The sequence below is a fragment of the Mizuhopecten yessoensis genome, unplaced genomic scaffold (assembly GCF_002113885.1).
Source record: "Mizuhopecten yessoensis strain PY_sf001 unplaced genomic scaffold, ASM211388v2 scaffold3819, whole genome shotgun sequence".
In the NCBI taxonomy this organism is placed as follows: domain Eukaryota; kingdom Metazoa; phylum Mollusca; class Bivalvia; order Pectinida; family Pectinidae; genus Mizuhopecten; species Mizuhopecten yessoensis.
In genome coordinates this window covers 530,513-552,601 of record NW_018405235.1, presented here as the reverse complement: position 1 = coordinate 552,601, position 22,089 = coordinate 530,513, and the positions used below count along the sequence as shown (strand labels likewise).

General features: G+C 33.9%; 1 protein-coding gene and 1 non-coding gene across 2 annotated transcripts; one reads left to right on the top strand and one right to left on the bottom strand.

Annotated features, from left to right (window-relative positions):
* Positions 1-1,825: 1,825 nt before the first annotated feature.
* Positions 1,826-18,737, bottom strand: LOC110448052. Its single transcript, XM_021494085.1, has 18 exons — positions 18,686-18,737; positions 15,988-16,063; positions 15,277-15,428; positions 14,371-14,501; positions 13,818-13,953; positions 12,586-12,654; positions 11,205-11,320; positions 10,245-10,326; positions 9,613-9,780; positions 9,211-9,297; positions 8,147-8,241; positions 7,321-7,428; positions 6,516-6,576; positions 6,122-6,232; positions 5,503-5,567; positions 5,090-5,161; positions 4,192-4,361; positions 1,826-3,935 (listed from the first exon to the last, which is right to left on the bottom strand). Exons 2-18 carry the CDS (start codon positions 16,058-16,060, stop codon positions 3,736-3,738), a joined length of 1,896 nt encoding a protein of 631 aa, XP_021349760.1. The 5' UTR covers positions 16,061-16,063; positions 18,686-18,737; the 3' UTR covers positions 1,826-3,735.
* Positions 18,738-19,580: 843 nt separating this feature from the next.
* On the top strand, positions 19,581-19,652 carry Trnah-gug. Its single transcript has one exon. It is a non-coding gene; the product is annotated as a tRNA-His (tRNA).
* The last annotated feature ends 2,437 nt before the right edge of the window (positions 19,653-22,089 follow it).

The window sequence follows — 22,089 nt, the reverse complement described above, 5'->3', positions numbered from 1 at the left end:
CAGACAATTGACAGTTGACATTTAAATGTTTACAAAAAAAATGTAGATTACTAGGGAAACATTATATCATCGTTGTTAATTATGTGCATTTGAAATTTGATACTATCCTGAAATTTCCTACACAATATAATTACAAAGCAACTACGGAAATGTCTTTTTTCATGAGTATTATGTGCACATATTTGCTTTTGCTATTCTACTTAATATAAGTAATGCATCGTGTATATCAGATAAATTTAAATACAATTGTACAACGCATAAAAATATTAATGACAATATAATGGATACATGGGATACAATACTACATAACTTATCTACCAGAACTCAACACTGTGAATGTAAAAATAGACCCTGTAAATCCAGGCGCTAATTTGACATTTACTAGTTTCTGAAATCATATTGTTTATTGATTTCTCCAATTGTTATTTCTGTTTACGTTACCAATGTGTATGTAGTTTGTCCCGTAGCCGAAACCCGTCAGTATATAACTTTGAAATATGGCAATAGTTATAAAGTAAATATATATTAGGCTAACTGCAAATATCCCTATTAATAATTTACAAAATCATAACAGCCATACAAAAGCAAGGAAATAGCGCATGTAATCAATGTCCGAAGCATCATGTGCTTTCTATTAAACTAAAATTTGCTCATAACAGGTTTTTTTGACAGAAACATGTTCGTATTCCTTTGAAATGCTCCGTTTCTATTGTTGTTGCCGACAAAGTTAAATCCGTATTAGAGATCGGAGATGTTTCTTTTACAGTATGCGATATCTCTTCAGTAATTAATAACAACTCGCTCCTGACTTTAGTTCCCGTTCCGTGGTGCAAAATGACGTATATAGTAAAAATACATTTCACTTAATATTTTACAACTATTCATCATATGACACTCATAATCTTGATGTTGTCTGTTCATTTGGGTCTATGAATAATATCATTAATATAATTATTTTGAACTATTGTGTTTAAACGTTATATACAAAAGGATATTAAGCAGGTGTATCAATATCAGATTTTATTTTTCTACTAAGGGACATACTCGCGACTTACTAAACTTTAAGGGGTTTTGTATAAAAAAAAATCTATCACAAGTATTATTAATTATTTCAAGTCCATATCACAAAAAACGGATGGCTGTATTATGTATTGATTGTTTACTACCATAAGCTGGTTTTGATTTGAGCCGCGTTCTTTAAATGTAATTTCATTTTTACCTACATGATATCGTCACTATACAAGGGGACTTTTTATTTCAAAAATATCAAAAAATATCTACTTGGTGCAGAATCGTCCGTTCCTGTTGCGGACATTCAGATTGTCATGACAAGGCTGGAAATATATAAAAACAAATATGGTATTTTTTGTATACAATAAATAAGCGTATATGAAGGACACATTTTGACATTGTATTGATTCGAACATATCGGCATTACAGTATTTATATACACATGGGTTATTGATATTTCTACTGATTTCGATATATAAATATATTATGTAGTGTACGTATTGTTACTAGTTTTAATAATGCACAGAAAACCGTGAATATTAAAAGGAGTATTCGGATCAGTCGATTCATCACGACGTTCAAAACTCACATTTAATGCAAAAGAACCATACAGAAACGATATTACACAGAAACATTCCATAGTACACAGGAAGTGGACTCCCGTTATGTTTGTTTCTATAAAACAGCATCATCACGCGGGTATTCCGTCTTTGCGTATTGCAGAGTTATCTTCTCTTGGGAGCAGGTATTGATTGTTACGTCACTTGTTTGTGAGAGTAACGTCATCAATGTTTGAGAAAACGACGTAATTTTCTCGCACAAACCAATGACGTAACAATCAATACCTGCTCCCAAGAGAAGATAACTCTGCAATACGCAAAGACGGTACAACTAATCAGAATAACATGTCACAGTGTCAGTTTTAAATGAAGAAAAACACAACAGGCAATAACTCGAAATTATCCACATCAATGTTATAACTACACCATGTATTTGTTATATCAAGTTAAGTATACCATTGCCATGATTCTATACGTTATATCTATACAGAGTTGGAACACTACCCTTTAAATAAGATAAATGTCGTATTGGGTTGTGTTATTACCGTGTTACGTCAGACACGAAAACAGAGTGTTGATGTTATAAAAACGGGTTCGCTAATCACTTTTAACTTTCACTGAGGTAAAACAACTTACCATTAAGCACACTGCAATAGTGAAAGTATAAGGACATTAACTGTATTGATATTTGTATCGTGAATCATAGTACTGTGCATGTACACTACATTCCTTCATCATAATACTATATATGCAAATTATGCGAATAATGTACATGATATACACAAAATAAGATACAATAATAAAAATTATCATACATATTTGATTTGTCACTTGTGTATATCTTTTACAGTTGTTACGTATATTACTGTTACAATATGTATTTATATATAAGAAAATGGCATTTTTTCTCTGCATTCCGATCAGGTATGATAAACTTTGATGAGGCATTAGCTTATATGGTGCGTTAAAACCCGCTTATAAGGCACTTACGTATAGTGTAGCTTAAGTAGACTGTTTGAATGAAAAACGTGTAATGGTGGTTTATAAAATTATCAAAATATATGATAAAAAAATCAATGTACTTTTCAAATTCTCTGAAAGTGTTTTTTATCTGATGGATACCACGATAAATATATGTTCACATTCAAAATGTTACTTGAGATTTTACTTCAATGAACATGTTTATTTAAGCGATAACATGTATTTGAGATAAAGTTTCTCTGTGATGAAGGTAACATAGCTATGTACTGAGGTCGATATATTACCACATAATTTTTACTAGATCTAGGGGAATTATTGGAAAAAATCGGCCTCAAAGATACTATATCATTCTTCCTGGTTAAAAAACATGGATATGATATGATGTTCGTATTCGTTTCAATATTCACGAAACCCTCGGGTTACCTCAGGATATTTTTAATACTATTTGCAAAACTTCTTATGATGAATTAAAAATTCATTTAAAAATTTAAATTCTTCCATGTAAACAAAATAAACCCTATTCATCCTCACTCTTGCTCCGCATAGGTTCTACTGAAATAGATTTCAAGGCATAATACACCAAGCCTTTTGTGAAGAAATATAGGAAAATGAAAACTTTCGTGAAAAACTTTCCGATTTAATCCGTGCACAATGACTTTATAGGTTTTGCTTCGCTTAAATCATTTCTAAGGTTGAAGTGAAAATAAACAGCGAAATATAAGGGTTATAGATTGTGAAATTAATAAATGGCAATCTAAAGAGGTAAATGTGAAAACTGGGTTCACTTTATTTAGGAAATAAGGTTTTCTAAAAAGATATTTATCATAAACCTATATAACTGTATGTATTTATGTCATTCTCCTGGGAAACAATGACGTCTCCAAACATTCATTTAGGGAAAGTGTTTTCCGTTTACATACTGGATATCAGTTCGTGAACTATGTATTCTTGTTTAATGCACCAGAACGCTCTTGTTAACATGTCATTGGTGCACATTTAAACCCTCTCTGTAACACATATTAGAAGCTGAATACAAAATGAGTTAATTAACAGAATAAGAACCCATGCGAGAATAAATTAGATATGGTTTGCTGTAATGCATCCCTTATTTTCTCATCGCAATGTATCCATTTAAACAATACATTTCAGTTCGTAAAGGTATTTACTAAACTATTTGGATTTTTTAAACTATTATAAAAAGGATAATAACTGTTATTAATAACTTGAAAGGTCCCCAGTACTGGAGAGATGATGCTGACCCACATACAGTGCTGTTCGCTGTTTTGTTAATCCAAATGTCAACGATCTTCTCCAGTGCTTGTAATGGCACATCACCATGTCGCAGTAGTTCCGCGTGAAATTCTCTAATGTCGAACTTCCAATCTGAAACAATATGAACGTATCTAAAGTAAGAATAATAAACAATAATTTCACGAGTTCATACTTATTATTGGAGTATGTTTTCAATGAGTGTGTACTTTTTTTAATTATCTTTCTTTCGTTTATATTTAGTGACATATTTAATAATCTTTTGCCAGTCGGTGCATACTGATCATCAATAAGTGTATATATTGCGGTAATTTTCCGTGTTTTTTTTTAAGTAGATAATTTATTTAACTGTAATGGAAATGATAGTTACCAAGTTTCCGTTCCGCCCTACGCCTCAGCTCCCAGATCTTAAGTTCTCCTATCTTTGCACCACAAGCTTGTCCAGGCCACGTGACTATCCTGTCCACTATGTTCTCTAACAGGTCAAGTCCAAACGTAGAATGAGTCAAAAGGTAATCCACGGCACGATCTCTGCTCCAGCTGTACAAGTTTTAATATTTGTTTAAACAATCATAATCACGTTGTATGAGAATAATCTAATAAGATAATATATACATTTACGGAAAATATTTTTGGGAAAAATATTGCATGGAAACCATCAGGTCAAAAATAACAGCCACATTTCTGATCTGATAATGTTCTAATAGACAAGGCCATATTTCGGAAAAAGATATTTCATTGGGCATGTCTTAGAAGAATTTGGCAACACAAGTTTTTTTTTATTACATTAAAGGGTGCTGGATCTGCATATGGGAGTTACCAAGCTGAGTTTATTGGATAAAGGGGTCGAAATGCCATCTAAAAGAATGGCCGCCAAAATTTGCATCATTTTTGAAAAATCAACCAGTGTACATGGAATACTAGATGTTCATAATGAATTTGGTGTTAAATTATGCTGAAAGTGTTTTTTAACCTTCTATAATTACTATTGCCAAACTGTCATTTGATAAATCCATTCCCGACTAACCGCGAACAAATTCCTACAAATTGGAAATCATGTTCATAAATTAGGATCCAATTACGTAAAACTTTTATAAAACAATTTGATTTGTAAACGTTATTATGCCGGAGCTACATTTAACAACCTGTCAAACAATACTTGTTTTACATGTAAAACCTCGTTATAACATGAACAGACAACCTTAACACATTTGTTCCTTTACGTTGTACGTTTTCTTAATAGTCTTATTTACTATAACAACGCTTACCTGTAATAGTGAATACCCGTATCAACAACCAGTAGGCATGCGCGGAAAAGTTCAGAGCTGTAGCGTCCCAGCCTAAATAACAACCCAAAAATATATATGAGAAGAAAATTGGAAATTCTAAAAAAAAATATATATATTAAAAACCATGAATGTTTGGTGTGTTTTAGTGACACCATCATCAGTTCTCAGCATAATGGTAAAAGGGAGATAACCATGGTTGTCGTTGGCCAAACAAACCTTATTGACAATTTGTTCTTTATTACGAATCGTATAAAAAAGTTATGTTGTAATGCAATCAATAACATTTTAACGATGTATTTCTATTTTAAATATTACTTATCCACAAAACACCTAACGATTAGAGAATATCATATTAATGGTATAATATCAATATATGCCATAAGTCTACTTACAAATAGTAGTCATCTTTATATAGTTCCATCGTCTCGCCCAAGGCTTCCGCGTACAGAGCCCAACCCTGTGTGGTCACACACAACATAGGATTGGTTTACGTGTCCATAATTCATTTTTTAATCTTTCATATTTATTCTTCAAAGATTAGATTGCATGAGGAATATGAAAACACTGTGAAGGCTGGTTATGCTATGAAATCAATGCACATTTACGATTAGGCTGATCTTGAAACGATATATTAGCTCAACATACATGTAAGTGATATCACAAGAAATCATTCACAACATTCTGATTATGTTTGTCAAGACTTTCAATACAATATCATTATATTCATAATATTCAGTAAGAAACCTTTACATATTAGCTCAGGAATCAAACAAACGTTAGCTGTCTAATTCGGAATGCTTGCTCCTATCTGAAAATGATTTCTGGGGAAAAGTATGCTATGATCTGTATACAGCAGTAGTTCCTACTGTCAAAAGTGGACTCCACATTTGAGGTATACGTCAGCAATATAGCAGACTTAGTGTGTATTGTCAAACATTGCGTTCTGTTACAATTGTTGTCCTAAGAATTGGCAAAATCAAAAAGCATGTAAAGAGAAAGGACCTAACTTACCTCAGCAAACACGTTGTAATCTGGGAAGTCGAAAGGAACTCGGTAATACTTAAAGCTTCCTTTACTGTGCTTACGGAAAAGGGGTAACCGTGCTACCGCTTGGCTCGACCTCTGCAAGGAATGACCCAGGTTTTACATTGACCACAGTTTACACCCTCAGGTCAGTACAGAAGTATGTATATCATAAGCTATCATAGCGTCCGATACTAAGTAAAACGTATCTTATAAAATAATTATGTATGTCAATCAAATGCGTACAGTATATCCTCATTTCCGAAAGATGATGACAGTTACTATTACATACAAAGTTATTAAAAAGTGCTGTGTTGAACGCATTTCTTTATGAAAAAGTATATAACAGTTAACGAGTCAAAGTTTTAAGCATTCGTCTTACTTGTAGATGGTAGCCTGGCAATGTTTCATGCAGCGCTATAGGTATGAAATCTGGGATTGACCTACAATACATTTAAACATCAGTTAACTACATGTATTACAGCTTTTATACCTCGAAACTTAATGTAGTAACGTGAAAAGACAAGCAATACTGAAAGAGATGGTGATGTCCTTAACCACGTGACGATAGCATTGACATATGAAATTACGTATCATTCGTACGAATAGCAATGTCAGAGCAAAGACGCTAGACATGTCGTCATAGAGTCCGAGATATAGGAGAAGTCAGACCACTGGCGTTAATCTTAACTCGACAGAGCTAAAACAGTCCTCGATTAACTTCATCAATACTATGTGAAAATAGAAATGATATGGTACCACATTGGTAAGAAGCAAGCAAGTTTTTTTCTTATATCGTTAAGAAATGCTTTTGCAACTAATGACACACTATGACACAATATAGATAGCAACATACGACAGTTATGCTAACATTAAAGGTGTCAGTGCAAAACCTAGGAATTTTAAATGTCATGTTAGCTAAAGTCAACACATGACACTGCGTCTAGTATAGTCTATACATACACATCAGTAGGTCTAATATAGTCTATACATACACATCAGTAGGCCTAATATAGTCTATACATACACATCAGTAGGTCTTATATAGTCTATACATACACATCAGTAGGTCTAATATAGTCTATATATACACATCAGTAGGTCTAATATAGTCTATACATACACATCAGTAGGTCTAATATAGTCTATACATACACATCAGAAGGTCTAATATAGTCTATACATACACATCAGTAGGTCGGAAGAGGTTCACGTAAAACACCGCCGACTGTAACCCATCCTTAGACCCAGCCTCATAGCCAGCAAATATACCGTCGCTACGGCTTGGTGCTACCCTATAGTATATAGGCCAGAGAAAAACTGTTATCTAATACATTCAATAAAATACATGATATCATTATCGACAATATAAACTCTGTTTTGAAAAGATTTTGTAAGTGAGTGGTCTGCGAAGTATCACTTTCCCACTTAAGGCAAACAACACTGGCGAATTTAATGTTTTTCATGTATACGATATCTCCCATTAACTATATCTTGAAAATAAAAAATGTCGGTCTGGGCCGAGAACTACCACTGATCAAGTTGCTCAATTTGTTAGGTGTATTGTGATCGCATGTCCAGGTCACCAATTCCAGCCTTAACTACATTGCGTTTTTATTCCGTTTTTGATATCATTTTTTTTTAATTTCATCTTTATCGTTTTTTTCATTTAAACTCACCAAGATGTTTGCCTCTTTTCAGAAAAACTCATTGAGTTACATGATATACCTGTTTTATTGTTGTTGTCATGCAGGTTAAAGTTTTTGGCAGTGGTACGGAGATCCTTAAGTTATTTCATGATTCCTTTTGTAACAACAATCTTCATGATAGACATTTGGCAGTTGTTTGTTTCTTCTTTAAATATTTACATTTCCAAAAGCTTTAAATAGCTTATGAATATTCATGACATGCATTATACTACATCATGTAAGAACATATTGTATATGCAATGCATAGGACTGATACAATGACAAACGAAATAAGTCGAAATATACCAGTAAAATATGTTCTTACCTTATTGGCAGTTTAGGGATAACTTTAAACAATCTCGGAAGGGCGGGAACAATTTTGTCTTTGATAATATCTCTATACAAATTTAAAATTGAATGCTGAAAAGAAAAAGATATAAAAATTACAAACATTTCTCACAATTGGCGTCGTTACACTTGTGTTGATCAAATTAAATTGTGTCCTGAAAACACACTTTTAAGTAATAACGCAAAATAATGTATTCACGTGCAATACACTAACTTTTTGACAATACTAAAGGTATCACTGCAGACGGTATAATATGTAAAGGTAATAAAGTACTGGGGTCGTTAAAGGTCATTTTCGGCCTCATCGGGGATTGTGAATTAGTTGTTACACGTATATTCGTAATCTGGAATAAATGAAGTATGCACATACGAAATTTCAAATTCATTCGACAACTGGTTTAGGAGATCTGGCATAACAAAGAGAGACATAAACCCGCATTTCCATAAGATTACGCGTGAATATTGTCTGTTTTGCGCTATTTGGTTGAAAATAGGCAATTCTGAAGGAAATAAACGAAACACACTTCAATTTTTAAAAGCCTCCACATGCAACAAACAAAACAAATTTCACGTGCTTAAACATCGTAATACAGTGAACTAGTGTCCATTCGCAGAAAGGATTTTGTGTTTGTCACATGCGAAGGCTTTCATGTCTGCATGCTAGGTCAAAAACACTGCTATTTCTGCATAGTGACGCAAGTTCGTTGCTACGGTAGGGCATTTACGCATGCGAATTGGACAAATATGCACAAAGAATGATAACCTCAATTAACCAATATGATGTTTATAAAAGAAATTGGTAAATAAATTCAAGTTAAATGTTTTACTTTTTATGAGGCCAAAAATGACCCAAGCATTAAGTGATAAAAGAATCAAGAGCATAAATTTGCTCACTGAAGTACACGTTCATTCACGATTAAAAGTGAAAACCTGAAACCGTCTGCAAATAATTATCAATTAAAATTCGTAATATATCTAAACGCAATTGAAAATCTAATAGGAAATGTATCTATGAATATTCAAAATAATATCTAAACTCACCGTACTGCTAACTGTATAGTTAGGGTCACCCTTGATGGAGGTGGTAAATTCACGAATGGTTCCCTTAAATCCTATGCGACGTAAGACCTGGCCACGAAATAAAAACTAAAAATCGTGAGTGAACTGAAAGATATGAAGTACAGGTAGTAAATCAGCTGGACCGTTCTAGTGATAGAATTGATACCATCATTCCAATGACATAGCAAACACGTTAAATGAAACAGACTTAGTAACATAACGGTACGCATACCTCTTTCTTGACGTCGAACCACCCACCCCTATATTGAGCGAATTCACTGTAACGCATATGAATGTCCAAAGTCAATGAGGTTAAATAAATCACGTCTTCAGGGAAAATCTTAGAATTCGGATGAATACACAATTGTATCGTACAAAACATACCTCCGTCATTTTCTCCTTGATTCTTTTCACTTCCCTGATCCCGATGTCGTTGACTTGTCGCGGTGTTATATCTGTAGTGAGGTGCCATTTTAGTGCTGCCCTGTAAAACTCACGCCCATTTTCCCAGGTACATACGCCTAACCCAGTACGGAGATGCCTCATGTAAGTCTGTAGAAATATAAACTTGTTATGTCAATACATTGTAACGGGAAAATATCGATTCATTATGTTAACGAGTCTATAATTAGTAATACAATTACACGTATATTCACACTCCTGGCTTCATAATAGGACTTCCGCCAATCACATCACCGCATATTTGATAGAAGATTGTACATTCACAGGAAGAAATGCTATGTATCGTACACTTATATCATAAACATTATGTTTGTTAACCAGGTATATAGCTACATGTTGTTACATAAAGTTAATTTTAGTCTTGGCAACGATATTTGAAGCATTTCTCACAAATAAGCTAAGATTATTGGAAAACAGCTTCGTATGATATAGTTTTTTTCTTATATATTTATATGTTAATTGGATAGAGAGGAACAACGTGAACCCAATTCGTTTGTACCTATATGACATTATACATCTTTCATGAGATGTTATTTCCAGAAAAAATATCTTACCTGTTCAATATACAGAAACAGATTTTTGTAAGCATCTATAGTTTTCTTAATCCACGCTTTAACACCGGTCCTGTAGCCTTTTCTGCAAAGGTATATTAGTCCAATTCATAGAAGGAGTATACACATCAAATGCATTTTTTTTAACGTTGTATCTGCACAACTGTGCACAACTTTTACTAAACATTAGATATATACTATCACACGTATTTAATACACAGTGGTAAATGCATAAGCAATATAATTATGTTCTTGATATTATATCACGGAGTAAAATTAATAAAGGTAAATAAATTTGGTCATTTTACATAGAACACATTTCATTTGATTTGCTGAACAAGAAATCGTTTTCATTTTAATGATCTTAATGCCTACCTGTCTGTCCTTGATGCCTACCTGTATGTCCTTGATGCCTACCTGTCTGTCCTTGATGCCTACCTGTCTGTCCTTGATACCTACCTGTCTGTCATTGATGCATACCTGTCTGTCCTTGATACCTGCCTGTCTGTTATTGATCCCTACCTGTCTGTCCTTGATACCTGCCTGTCTGTCATTGATGCCTACCTGTCTGTCCTTGATACCTACCTGTCTGTCATTGATGCATACCTGTCTGTCCTTGATACCTGCCTGTCTCTCATTGATCCCTATCTGTCTGTCCTTGATACCTGCCTGTCTGTCATTGATACCTACCTGTCTGTCATTGATGCTTACCTGTCTGTCCTTGATACCTACCTGTCTGTCCCTGATGTCTACCTCTCTGTCCTTGATACCTACCTGTCTGATCTTGATACCTACCTGTCTGTCCTTGATACCTGCCTGTCTGTCCTTGATACCTACCTGTCTGTCATTGATGCCTACCTGTCTTTCCTTGATACCTTCCTGTCTGTCCTTGATAAATACATGCATGTCCTTGATACCTACCTGTCTGTCCTTGATGCCTACCTGTCTGTCCTTGATACCTACCTTTCTTTACTGGATACAGTTTCTATTCCGTCAATTGTGTCGTTGTATGGTTGATACAGAATAAAATGCTCAGGTTTACTGGTTAAAATTTCCTTAAATTGATCTTTGACCTTCAACTGAAAATATATAAATTTATTTTATCAAATTATATTTCAACGTAAATCCGTCGCAAATTAAATCAATACAATGAGAAATCACTAGGTAATGCAATGAACAAAATGAAGTAAATTCGTATTTAAGGACCCCACTGCCGCAAACTGTAACTAAGTGTTAAACAAAATATTTTTGGTATAACTGTAGCTTAGATAAATCATTTCCGAAATAAACCCGTACCTTGCAGGACTTTGATTAGAAATAATAAAAATGAAATAATCAAAATATTATCAATAACAGTTAGAATTCTGAACAATTCACTTCAAATTATTATACTATCGCTATAACTAATTGAGCTACCTGGTAAACGGAAGTGTCCTGGCTACAGTTATATCGAAACAGCAGTAAGACTGGCCCAACTTTGCTACAGTTATATCGAAACAGCAGTAAGACTGGCCCAACTTTGCTACAGTTATATCGAAACAGCAGTAAGACTGGCCCAACTTTGCTACAGTTATATCGAAACAGCAGTAAGACTGGCCCAACTTTGCTACAGTTATATCGAAACAGCAGTAAGACTGGCCCAACTTTGCTACAGTTATATCGAAACAGCAGTAAGACTGGCCCAACTTTGCTACAGTTATATCGAAACAGCAGTAAGACTGGCCCAACTTTGCTACAGTTATATCGAAACAGCAGTAAGACTGGCCCAACTTTGCTACAGTTATATCGAAACAGCAGTAAGACTGGCCCAACTTTGCTACAGTTATATCGAAACAGCAGTAAGACTGGCCCAACTTTGCTACAGTTATATCGAAACAGCAGTAAGACTGGCCCAACTTTGCTACAGTTATATCGAAACAGCAGTAAGACTGGCCCAACTTTGCTACAGTTATATCGAAACAGCAGTAAGACTGGCCCAACTTTGCTACAGTTATATCGAAACAGCAGTAAGACTGGCCCAACTTTGCTACAGTTATATCGAAACAGCAGTAAGACTGGCCCAACTTTGCTACAGTTATATCGAAACAGCAGTAAGACTGGCCCAACTTTGCTACAGTTATATCGAAACAGCAGTAAGACTGGCCCAACTTTGCTACAGTTATATCGAAACGTAAGTTAGAGGGAAATACTCTATGTATGTATTTACTAAAAACCATAGTGCAGTAGGACATTGATCCTTAATGGAAGTATACTGTACTGTATATTGTTGGTACTACACGTATGATTAGTAATCGCTAGTCTAGAAATAGCCTCGATATTATAGTGTTTACATTATAAAACAAACCATTGATACTCGGTGATGTGTACGGTTGTATAAAACAGCTTTCTTCAGGTTTTCTTTATGCTGATCTATCTGTAACATGATATCAACATATCAATATTTCATATCAAATATCATATACAATGCAATGTTAACATACTAATATTTCATACTTAGAGATTATTATATGACCATTTTGATTACTCATCCCATATCATCCCGAGGGTCCTGATTGGGGTTGTGATATCAAAATGGTCATATAATAAACTTTCCTTTAAAAGAAACAAAATCGGTCAAATATTGACGTCGAAGTGTTTCTCCTGTAGATAACGGTTAATGCTGGATTGTAAACACCTCAGACTTGATGGTTGTACTCAGATTTATCATTTTTTCTGACGTTCATGAAGAACCTGGCCATGGCATCCGCCGACTGAACCGAGTCAACAGACTCCGGAGATCTCCACTCATTTTGAGACATCAGATAATCGTGAATATTTTGATGTCCGATTTCCTCTTTCTCGCAGTGTCCTTGTTTCTCATGCTTTCCACGAAAGCCTCGGTATCATTAGCATTCTTGAATAATCGTTCCCCTGCATCCATAACACATTTCCTCTCCTTTTCCTTTAGTTCATTGTCGATTTATATACGGAGAGAGTCTCGAAAATCCAGTAACATTCGTTCTCAGAAAAGTTGTTTGGACTGTAAAATGGCTGTTGGAGTACTTGAACACTTTAGTATATGAAAAGACCAGTCTGTCCATAAAATACTGGCTGGACAGCAAGACATTATGATATAAGATACTGGAGAGAGCATAGTAATGTTAGGAAAGACAGACATTCAAATTAGTTGAAGCTTTAGAGTAGGACGTTTTGATAGTAGATGTTGAAGAGATAGACATTTAGATTAACGGTATCTTAAATGTGGGATAAGCAGTAGTTGTGGGAGAAATTGATATTCGAGTTAGTGGGGACTGAGGAGTGGGGCATTTGGAACAGTGGAGATCAGAGAGAGGAACTTTCTCATTGTTGATGTTTAGAGAGGGACATCCGGACGAGTGGAGACTAGACGGAGGAGCATTAGGATTTAAGATGGTGTAGCGAGTGGCATTCCTATTATTGGGGGCGGTTGTGGGACATTCGGATGGTAAGTAAGAGGGAGTGACATTAGGATAAATGGGACACAACAGTAAGTTACTAGTCAACTGTAGCATACTCAGTACATGTCATATGACGTAGATCAAATGTTGTATACATTACCATTCGAGGGAAGGCTTGAACTCTTTCATAAAAGTCGACGAAATCCCCCTTGGTTGAGAGAGGTGCGTGCTCTACAACCGTGCGTGGGAGACGAACGGGTCCATCGAGGATGCTCACGGAATTCATAGGCCCATATCTGATTATTAGATGTTTTTAAATAATCTTAATCAACATGTTCATTAAGAGGCAATTTCAGTTTTAAGGAAAACGAACAATTTATAATGACAATCAGTTTGCAATGTCATCATGAAAACTGCGAATGTATGTTATAATCATGCATGGCCAGGTAGATGGGACCATTCCCTGCTAATGCTGTACTGTATTCATACATCTCAGAGTCTAGCAAAGGTGAGACGTTATTGTTAGGGGTGATCGAAAGGGTATCCAAAACACAAATCTTTACAATTCTAGTAACATACATGTATGTTTATAAAACAATAATAACTACATCATCAATATTTTTCGCTTTTGTTTGGTGGTTTTGTAAGAGATTTAACACGATAAAAATACAACAAAACGAGTGTGCATGACCCAACATGGTAAACATACGTACAGGCGCCATTTGTATCCGCCCAGGAATGTCTGCAGTGTGTGTTTTAGAATGTCGTAATCAACCTGCGTTTCGTTTGGCATTTTTTCATACGGTAATCGTTGTAATCTTCCAGCAAAGACTTCAGCCATCGACTGTAGCCGATATAAAAACCATGTTAGTAGGCACGTTCTGCCTTTCGTGTAAGATAGTGTGAACTCATCTCAGGAGACTGTTAATTACCGTGCAATGAAACAGATCTCAACTCAAAAGATTTACAAAATCATGAATATTCAAATATCTCGTATGAAAGTTAATTTAGAGTCATTAAATGTATCAGTATTTTTTGTAACGGACATACAATTGAATGAAAAGATACTATTATACTGAATTAATAGATAATGCTGCTTAAATTTCACTCATTGCACTGGAACACTATTGGTATTAATAAAGTAGAGACCACCAATGAAACAGAGCACCATGGTGGTATGATAATAGATATGAACACTGATAGTAATTAAATCAACGTAATATGTCTTTATTTATAATAATGTGTGATTGATGTTACTCATATATTGTGATAAATCCTTCAATATTTTTTACTCATAAGTTACAATGAAAACGTATTTATCAGGAATTTCAACATGTATAAACATATTTTTTTACTGTAAAAGAGAAAGTTATATTTTCGCCCTTAAAGAAGATTCTGCACTAGAAATAGTTTTGACTTGCATAGTAAATATTTGTGTTTTAAAGCTCAGTGAACACTATGCAAACGTGATATGTCCTATGACTGAAAATTATGTGATTTACAGTTTTTGAAATAAAATAGAAATGGTGTAATGCAACTATTCTATTGAAGAGTTATATTAATGTTGTTTCGTTATGATAGCTTGACGAATTAAGACTAGAAAGTGTTGTTGTACTGACCTTCATCCTGTCAAACTCATCAGGATCTAGAGATTCCAACTTGTCGTTGAAATCATACACCTCCTTTGTAGTCGCATACACTGGGTGTAACGATAACTTCCATTTTCCAAAATCATGCTGTATATTTTTGAATTCTCTAACTACATGGTTATCTGAAATACAAAAAGAAATTAATGTCTTTTTGATGAACAAAACATGGATTCGTAAACGATTTCGTCAGCAGTTGCATCGATAGCACAAGAGGAAACAAAACATGCAAATGCTAACAATGTGAATCGGGAAGTAAATTTAACTAAAATGAACTTCTACAGCTGTATCGCAGCTCAATAATGTACCAAATAGCAATGTCTACATACGATGTAGAATTGTATCTTAGTACACACTATTTCAGGAAAAATAACAAACCACACAATATTTCCATCATTATCAAAAAAAATGTTTTCAGTATACATTATTGTAGTATACTTGCAAATTTATGGATATCACAAAACAGCTCATGCCGCTTCCTAATATAAGTGCAGTAATTAATAAACACCACCTGCATCATCAGCATTAAATGTATTCGTCCTGAGCCTGATATGTAATCTAGCTGATCAGTGCTCATGTCCCACTGTCTAAACTCAGTTGTATACAATGTAATACTACTTACGTACATTCCAGGAGAAAGTTATCGACAAATGTGACCTACAGCTACATTCGTCATAGGCTTACCTTCAAATGCTGCTACTATCACTACTATAGCCAGGAAATGGAATGATAAAGAGGACACCAGCAAAGTCATCATCGCCTACAAGTGAAGTAATGACAATAAGCATCCAGTTCAATTATCTTAACGTGAGGTTTAACTATCTTAATGTAAGGTTTCATTATCTTAACGGGAGGTTCAATTAACCTAACTTAAGGTTTGTTTCTTTGAGATTAAATTATCTTAGTGTGAAGTTTGATAACATCTTAATGTAAGGTTAAATTATCTTAACGTAAGGTTTAATTAAATCTTAATGTAAGGTTTTATTATCTTAACGAGAGGTTCAATTCTCTTAACGTAAGGTTTAATTATCATAACGTGAGGTTTAATTATCTTAGCAGAAGGTTCAATTATCTTAACATAAAGTTTATTTATTTGAGATTTAATTATCTTAATGTGAAGTTTAATTATCTTAACGTAAGGTTTAATTATCTAAACTGTGAAATTTAATTATCGTAACGTTAGGTTTAATTTTCTTAACCTGAGGTTTATTTTCCTAACGTGAGGTTTAATTATCTTACTGTAAAATCTAATTATCTTAATGGGAGAATAATCTTAACGTAAGGTTTAATTATCTTAAGGTTTAATTATCTTAACGGGATGTTTAAAGATCTTAACATAAAGTATATTTATCTTACCGTAAGGTTTAATCATCTTAATATGAGGTTTAATCATCTTAACGTTAGATTTAGTTATCTTAATGGGAGTTTCAATTATCTTAACGTAAGGTTTAATTATCTTAACATGAGGTTTAAATATCTTAACGTTAGGTTTAATTATCTTAACGTGAGATTTAATTATCTTAACATAAGGTTAAATTATCTTAACATAAGGTTTTAATATCTGAACATGAGGTTTAATTATCTTAACGTAAGGTTTAATTATCTTAACGTGAGATTTAATTACCTTAATCTAAGGTTTAATTATCTTAATGTGAGATATAATTATATTAGCATAAGGTTTAATTATCTTAACATGAGGTTTGATTATCTTAACATAAGGTTTAATTATCTTAACGTAAGGTTTTAATATCTTAACATGAGGTTTAATTATCTTAACGTAAGATTTAATTATCTCAATGTGAGATTTAATTATCTTAACATAAGGTTTAATTATCTTAACGTAAGGTTTTAATATCTTAACATGAGGTTTAATTATCTTAACGTAAGATTTAATTATCTTAATGTGAGATTTAATTATCCTAACATAAGGTTTAATTATCTTAACATGAGGTTTGATTATCTTAATATAAGGTTTAATTATCTTAACATGAGGTTTAATTATCTTATCGTAAGGTTTAAATAATTTTTTTCATAAACCTACATATAAATCATGTGTGTCGGAAGACGAAGCGTTCTCACGTAACACGTCTCGAGTGCAGGTAAATGCATTTATGTCAGTAACTCTTTATCTAGGGTAATATTCCAGTGTCATCCTTCGTGTATACAAGGTTCTTGCTTAAACTAAGCTGTCAATTATTTCCAGCTGTTTATTGTATAAAATAAAAATAAAATTACGTAATTCAAAAACATTGTACATATTCTCAACAGCAATATTTGTTATTGGTCTATTCCGATTAGACATATTTCACTGTACACAATTTATTTCAAGGTAATGGTCGGATGTTTTCCTATCAATCGAAATGGAAGAACAGCCTCCGAAATAACGCACATTCAAGTTTGTGTATGCAAACTCCGTTTTGATTTGTCGGATTGTACTGTACAGACCATAGAGGTGCACTGTAGTCCCAATCATGCGTGTCAAGATGAAAAGAATAAATGGGAACAAATTGTAACACTTCCAAAAATGTTGAAACAACCAGCTAGGTCTTTCCGTAGTAACATATGTATATTATCAAAAGCGAATTGAAGTTTCCCCTAATGCGCTGTGTATTTCGTAGGGAGGAGATCCCCAAGGCTCCAAGGTCATCCGGTATGGGCACCTGGTTCCTGATTACGCTGCCGGGTCACGTGCACGGTGCTCATAACCCAGCACAATCAGACATAGGTAACATAACAAAGATTCGTGACCTCTTCAATGTTTAGTGACTGGTAATCTCTCCTCAGGTGATAAGAAGAATATGTGTAACGCATCACTATCAGAAATACTTTCAGTTAGTCATGGGCAACATAAACAGTTAAATTTAGTGTCTTTCATGCCACAAAATAAGTACCTATTATCTATCTTATTTGTAAATGCAGAAGTTTCGTCATAATTTCTGAATAAATCAGAAACTGAATACATTTCTTATGAAATGACTTTTCTTGTGTAATACTTCGTTAAAAACTAAAAGTATCAATGGTACAAGAATTTTCAATTATTGCACATTATGTTATAAGCATACACCGCACATTACTGTAATCAACATTTCCTCGACAAAATGTTTTCAGAATTTGGACTGAATCAAAGATATTTAACGCGAATATTCAAACAAAGAAATTTATAAAAAAAAAAAGAATAACTAGACTTAAATGAAATGAACAAACATTGTTACAAAAAAAAAGAAAAAAAATGCTTATAATTAGCTTTTTTTATTAATTTATGCGTAAATCTAAAATAGAACATATCGTCATAAACGCTTATATGATGACGAGACAGTACAATTGGGCTATAAATCATAAAAATACTACAACACATATATAGTGTTCAACAGAGCATACTTACCTCGTATAACTTCGGAATGCAACAAACTGCAGGAGTTGCCGCCAGCAGACAACTGAAGACAAGCTCTCCTCCGAACCAGACCCTTTGTTAGTCACGTGGCGGGAGTGGGGTGAAGATGAAAGATTCAGACGGTGAGATAATAACCGGAAGTAAATGGAAGGTTTGACAAAAAACAAAACGTGGAGGAATCTTAATGATAGGTAAAGGTTAGATATCTGATATCTCCTACAATGGTTTTACAGTGACACTGAACCAGATATGTAGCTCAGATATCACAGCGCAGTTTTCGTGTGTACAACTGTACAATTTTTATAGCAATAATGACATTGATCCATATTATCAGAACATACGTGCGCATCTTTGAGAATGATTTCTGCAAATGTAATGAAACAAAGAGCCAATCGAAGGAAACGAAATAATTTTTGCTTATTATATATACATGTAGCTCACGTTTAAATGCAAATTGAGAATTTGTTTTGAAAATATTCATTATATTTCTTCAATATTTCACATTGCAAAAAATGTTGAAATTATGTTTTGATTGTTTGATGTTAATCTTGCTGCATTCGAAATTCACTTAACAAAACCATTCATCATTTTACATTGCATAATAAATGAAAACTTTGATTTTTCAATCGATAAACTCAAACATTGTTATTGTAAGTTTAAATCCTTTTATTGTGTATCATTGTTATGATAAAAAAAAGTACAAACGCCCCACCCATTTAGGTTATTTCTACTCCCACATTTGCTACCGGACCTTGTTCCTCTTAGATACTTCTGAGATAACTATGTGTGTAGCCCCAAATACATGTTATCAACGATTACCATTGTTTAGGTTCACGTGGTAAGTTAAGTCTGTGTAGGTTATCTAACATACATATCCGCCTATACAGCCGTGATCGTATAGTGGTTAGTACTTCGCGTTGTGGCCGCGACAACCCAGGTTCGAATCCTGGTCACGGCAGACGACTATGTCAGTCGCTGTTACGGCACGGCGGATTTTTTTTTTTAATCCAATACTTTATCTTGTTTCTCATTCATGTTATGTCTTATACTCTTCTGATTTAGCGCAGTGTTATCGTGTTTCATTGTAAACTCACCACTCTTTCGATTCTAACGCACAGTGTTACATTATATGACTTTAATATATAAATGTATACGTATATATATCTAAAGGTACTATGAGGAATAAGAGAATGTAGTGAACATTCTGTATCATGATGATACATTGTATAATGCAATTATTTGAATGTCAAATACGTCATTATTAAGTACAGATTTCTCAAAACTGTGTTGACATATAAAGTAATATACATTTTGTAAAATTATTTTGACGTATGAAATCTCCTAAAGGAGGAAATAAAGAAAGTCTGTCTGTCTGGCTATTTCTTCTCCTAAACCACAGACACATGGCTACCTCAGGGGATTGCAGAAATATCTTTGTGTCTTTTAAAGTACATTGTTTGTATAGCGATCACAGGGGACTGTAGAACTGTTATTGAGTGCTTTATAGTACAAATGTAGGTATAGCGACCACAGGGGACTGTAGAACTATTAGTGTGTGCTTTATAGTACAAATGTATGTATAGCGACCACAGGGGACTGTAGAACTGTTATTGAGTGCTTTATAGTACAACTGTAGGTATAGCGACCACAAGGGACTGTAGAACTATTATTAAGCGCTTAATAGTATATACAAATGTATGTATAAGGACCACAGGGGACTGTAGAACTATTATTAAGCGCTTAATAGTATATACAAATGTATGTATAAATATAAATGATACAATATCTGTTACATATATGCTGTTTAGATATATAAGTGAAACATAAATTAATTTTGAGTAATGGATATATTGTAATTGTTTTAATATTGTTTCTCAAATTCGTATCACTATATGCATAATATTTTAGACATTGTCTGGCATAATTTTTTTAGCGTGGCTTCTAGCAGCTTTTTAATGTATGTTGGTTTTATGACATGGTATCGCATGTATGAATTATTGGAATGTTGGACTAATCAAAAATCTGTATAGCGATGACAGGGGTACATTGTATTTGTGTTTCCTGTAGTATATATACCTATACACTGTACCATCATTGCCTCCCTGTTTATATGAAACTATATTGTATACACATCTGGTATATACGATATCTCATTTAATTTCAGTATAAAATATCTTGTTTACGTTTTAAAGCATACTCATTTCTGTAAGATTACCAGGAATGACAGTTGTCTTGGCCTACATGTGACTCAGGTGTTACTCCTTAACTGTAGTGTTCCAGGTTAAACAATGTGGTTGTAGTATTTTAACAGCATTTTGTTCAGTAAAACAGAAGTATTAAAATCTCCATAGACACCAGTAGTAAAAAAAATATTTAATATAATTGATTAATTATCATATTAATGTTGTGAAAACACGTAATTACTCTAATTGGGAATATATGCCTTTACTTTTCATCTCAACTATTAACTATTAATGTTATTCTAACACCCACTAAGATAATACTTTGTATGTCCCTGCTCCTGTCAGAATTTGTTCAAACCGTACTGAGCTGGCAGCAGAGGATTTTCCTATAGTCTTAAAGTCAGAATACAATCTGTGTATCTGTGTATAAGGCAAAAAATAGAGATGAGCCCCTAAGATTCACATAAAAATACAAATCAGATCGATATAGGGTTTTAATACATATGGAAACGTAATAGAATAGATCGTACTGTCTGTATTTCAAAATAAAGTTTCATTTGATAACAAATAAAAGTTCAGAAAGTCCCCGGGGCGAAGTTTTTTAATACATAGATGTTAGCTCGTTTCATTTTCTCCAAAAGGCAAATGAGAAAATGAAAATTGGAAATTTAATAATTATAATTTCATGTACAGTCTCCGAGAGAAAGATATCGTTAACATCAGCTAAGTAAGTGTGTGTGTTAAATATAGTATTACAATTGTAACCCATGTAACCCTGGGTGCCGTTTCACGACGCGTGCGTAAAGTTACGGGTATCCGTAAATATTTACGTGCACGTAACTAAGTGCACGTAAGTTACGTAGGGGGTGTTTCACGAAACCGTACGTAACTTTTCACATTTACGTACGGGTTTACGTGCACGTAAATTATACCGGAAGTGAATAATCCAACATGATGTGATGATCCTTAGGTTTAAAGCGGTTACAATCTTAACCATTCAATGATTTCTTTAGACTTAACATACGGCGATTCTCATTGGAATATTTCCATTTATGAGGTGGCCAGAACTTTCAGAAGTGGAACTCTCTAGTGTCATAGTTAAACTAATTAGAGCCCCGTAGAACCCGAGGCAGCACATGAGAGCCCGGTACAGCTGGATAGAAGTATTTGAACCGCCCGGGCCTTTTCTTTTGATGTCATGTCATACATGTA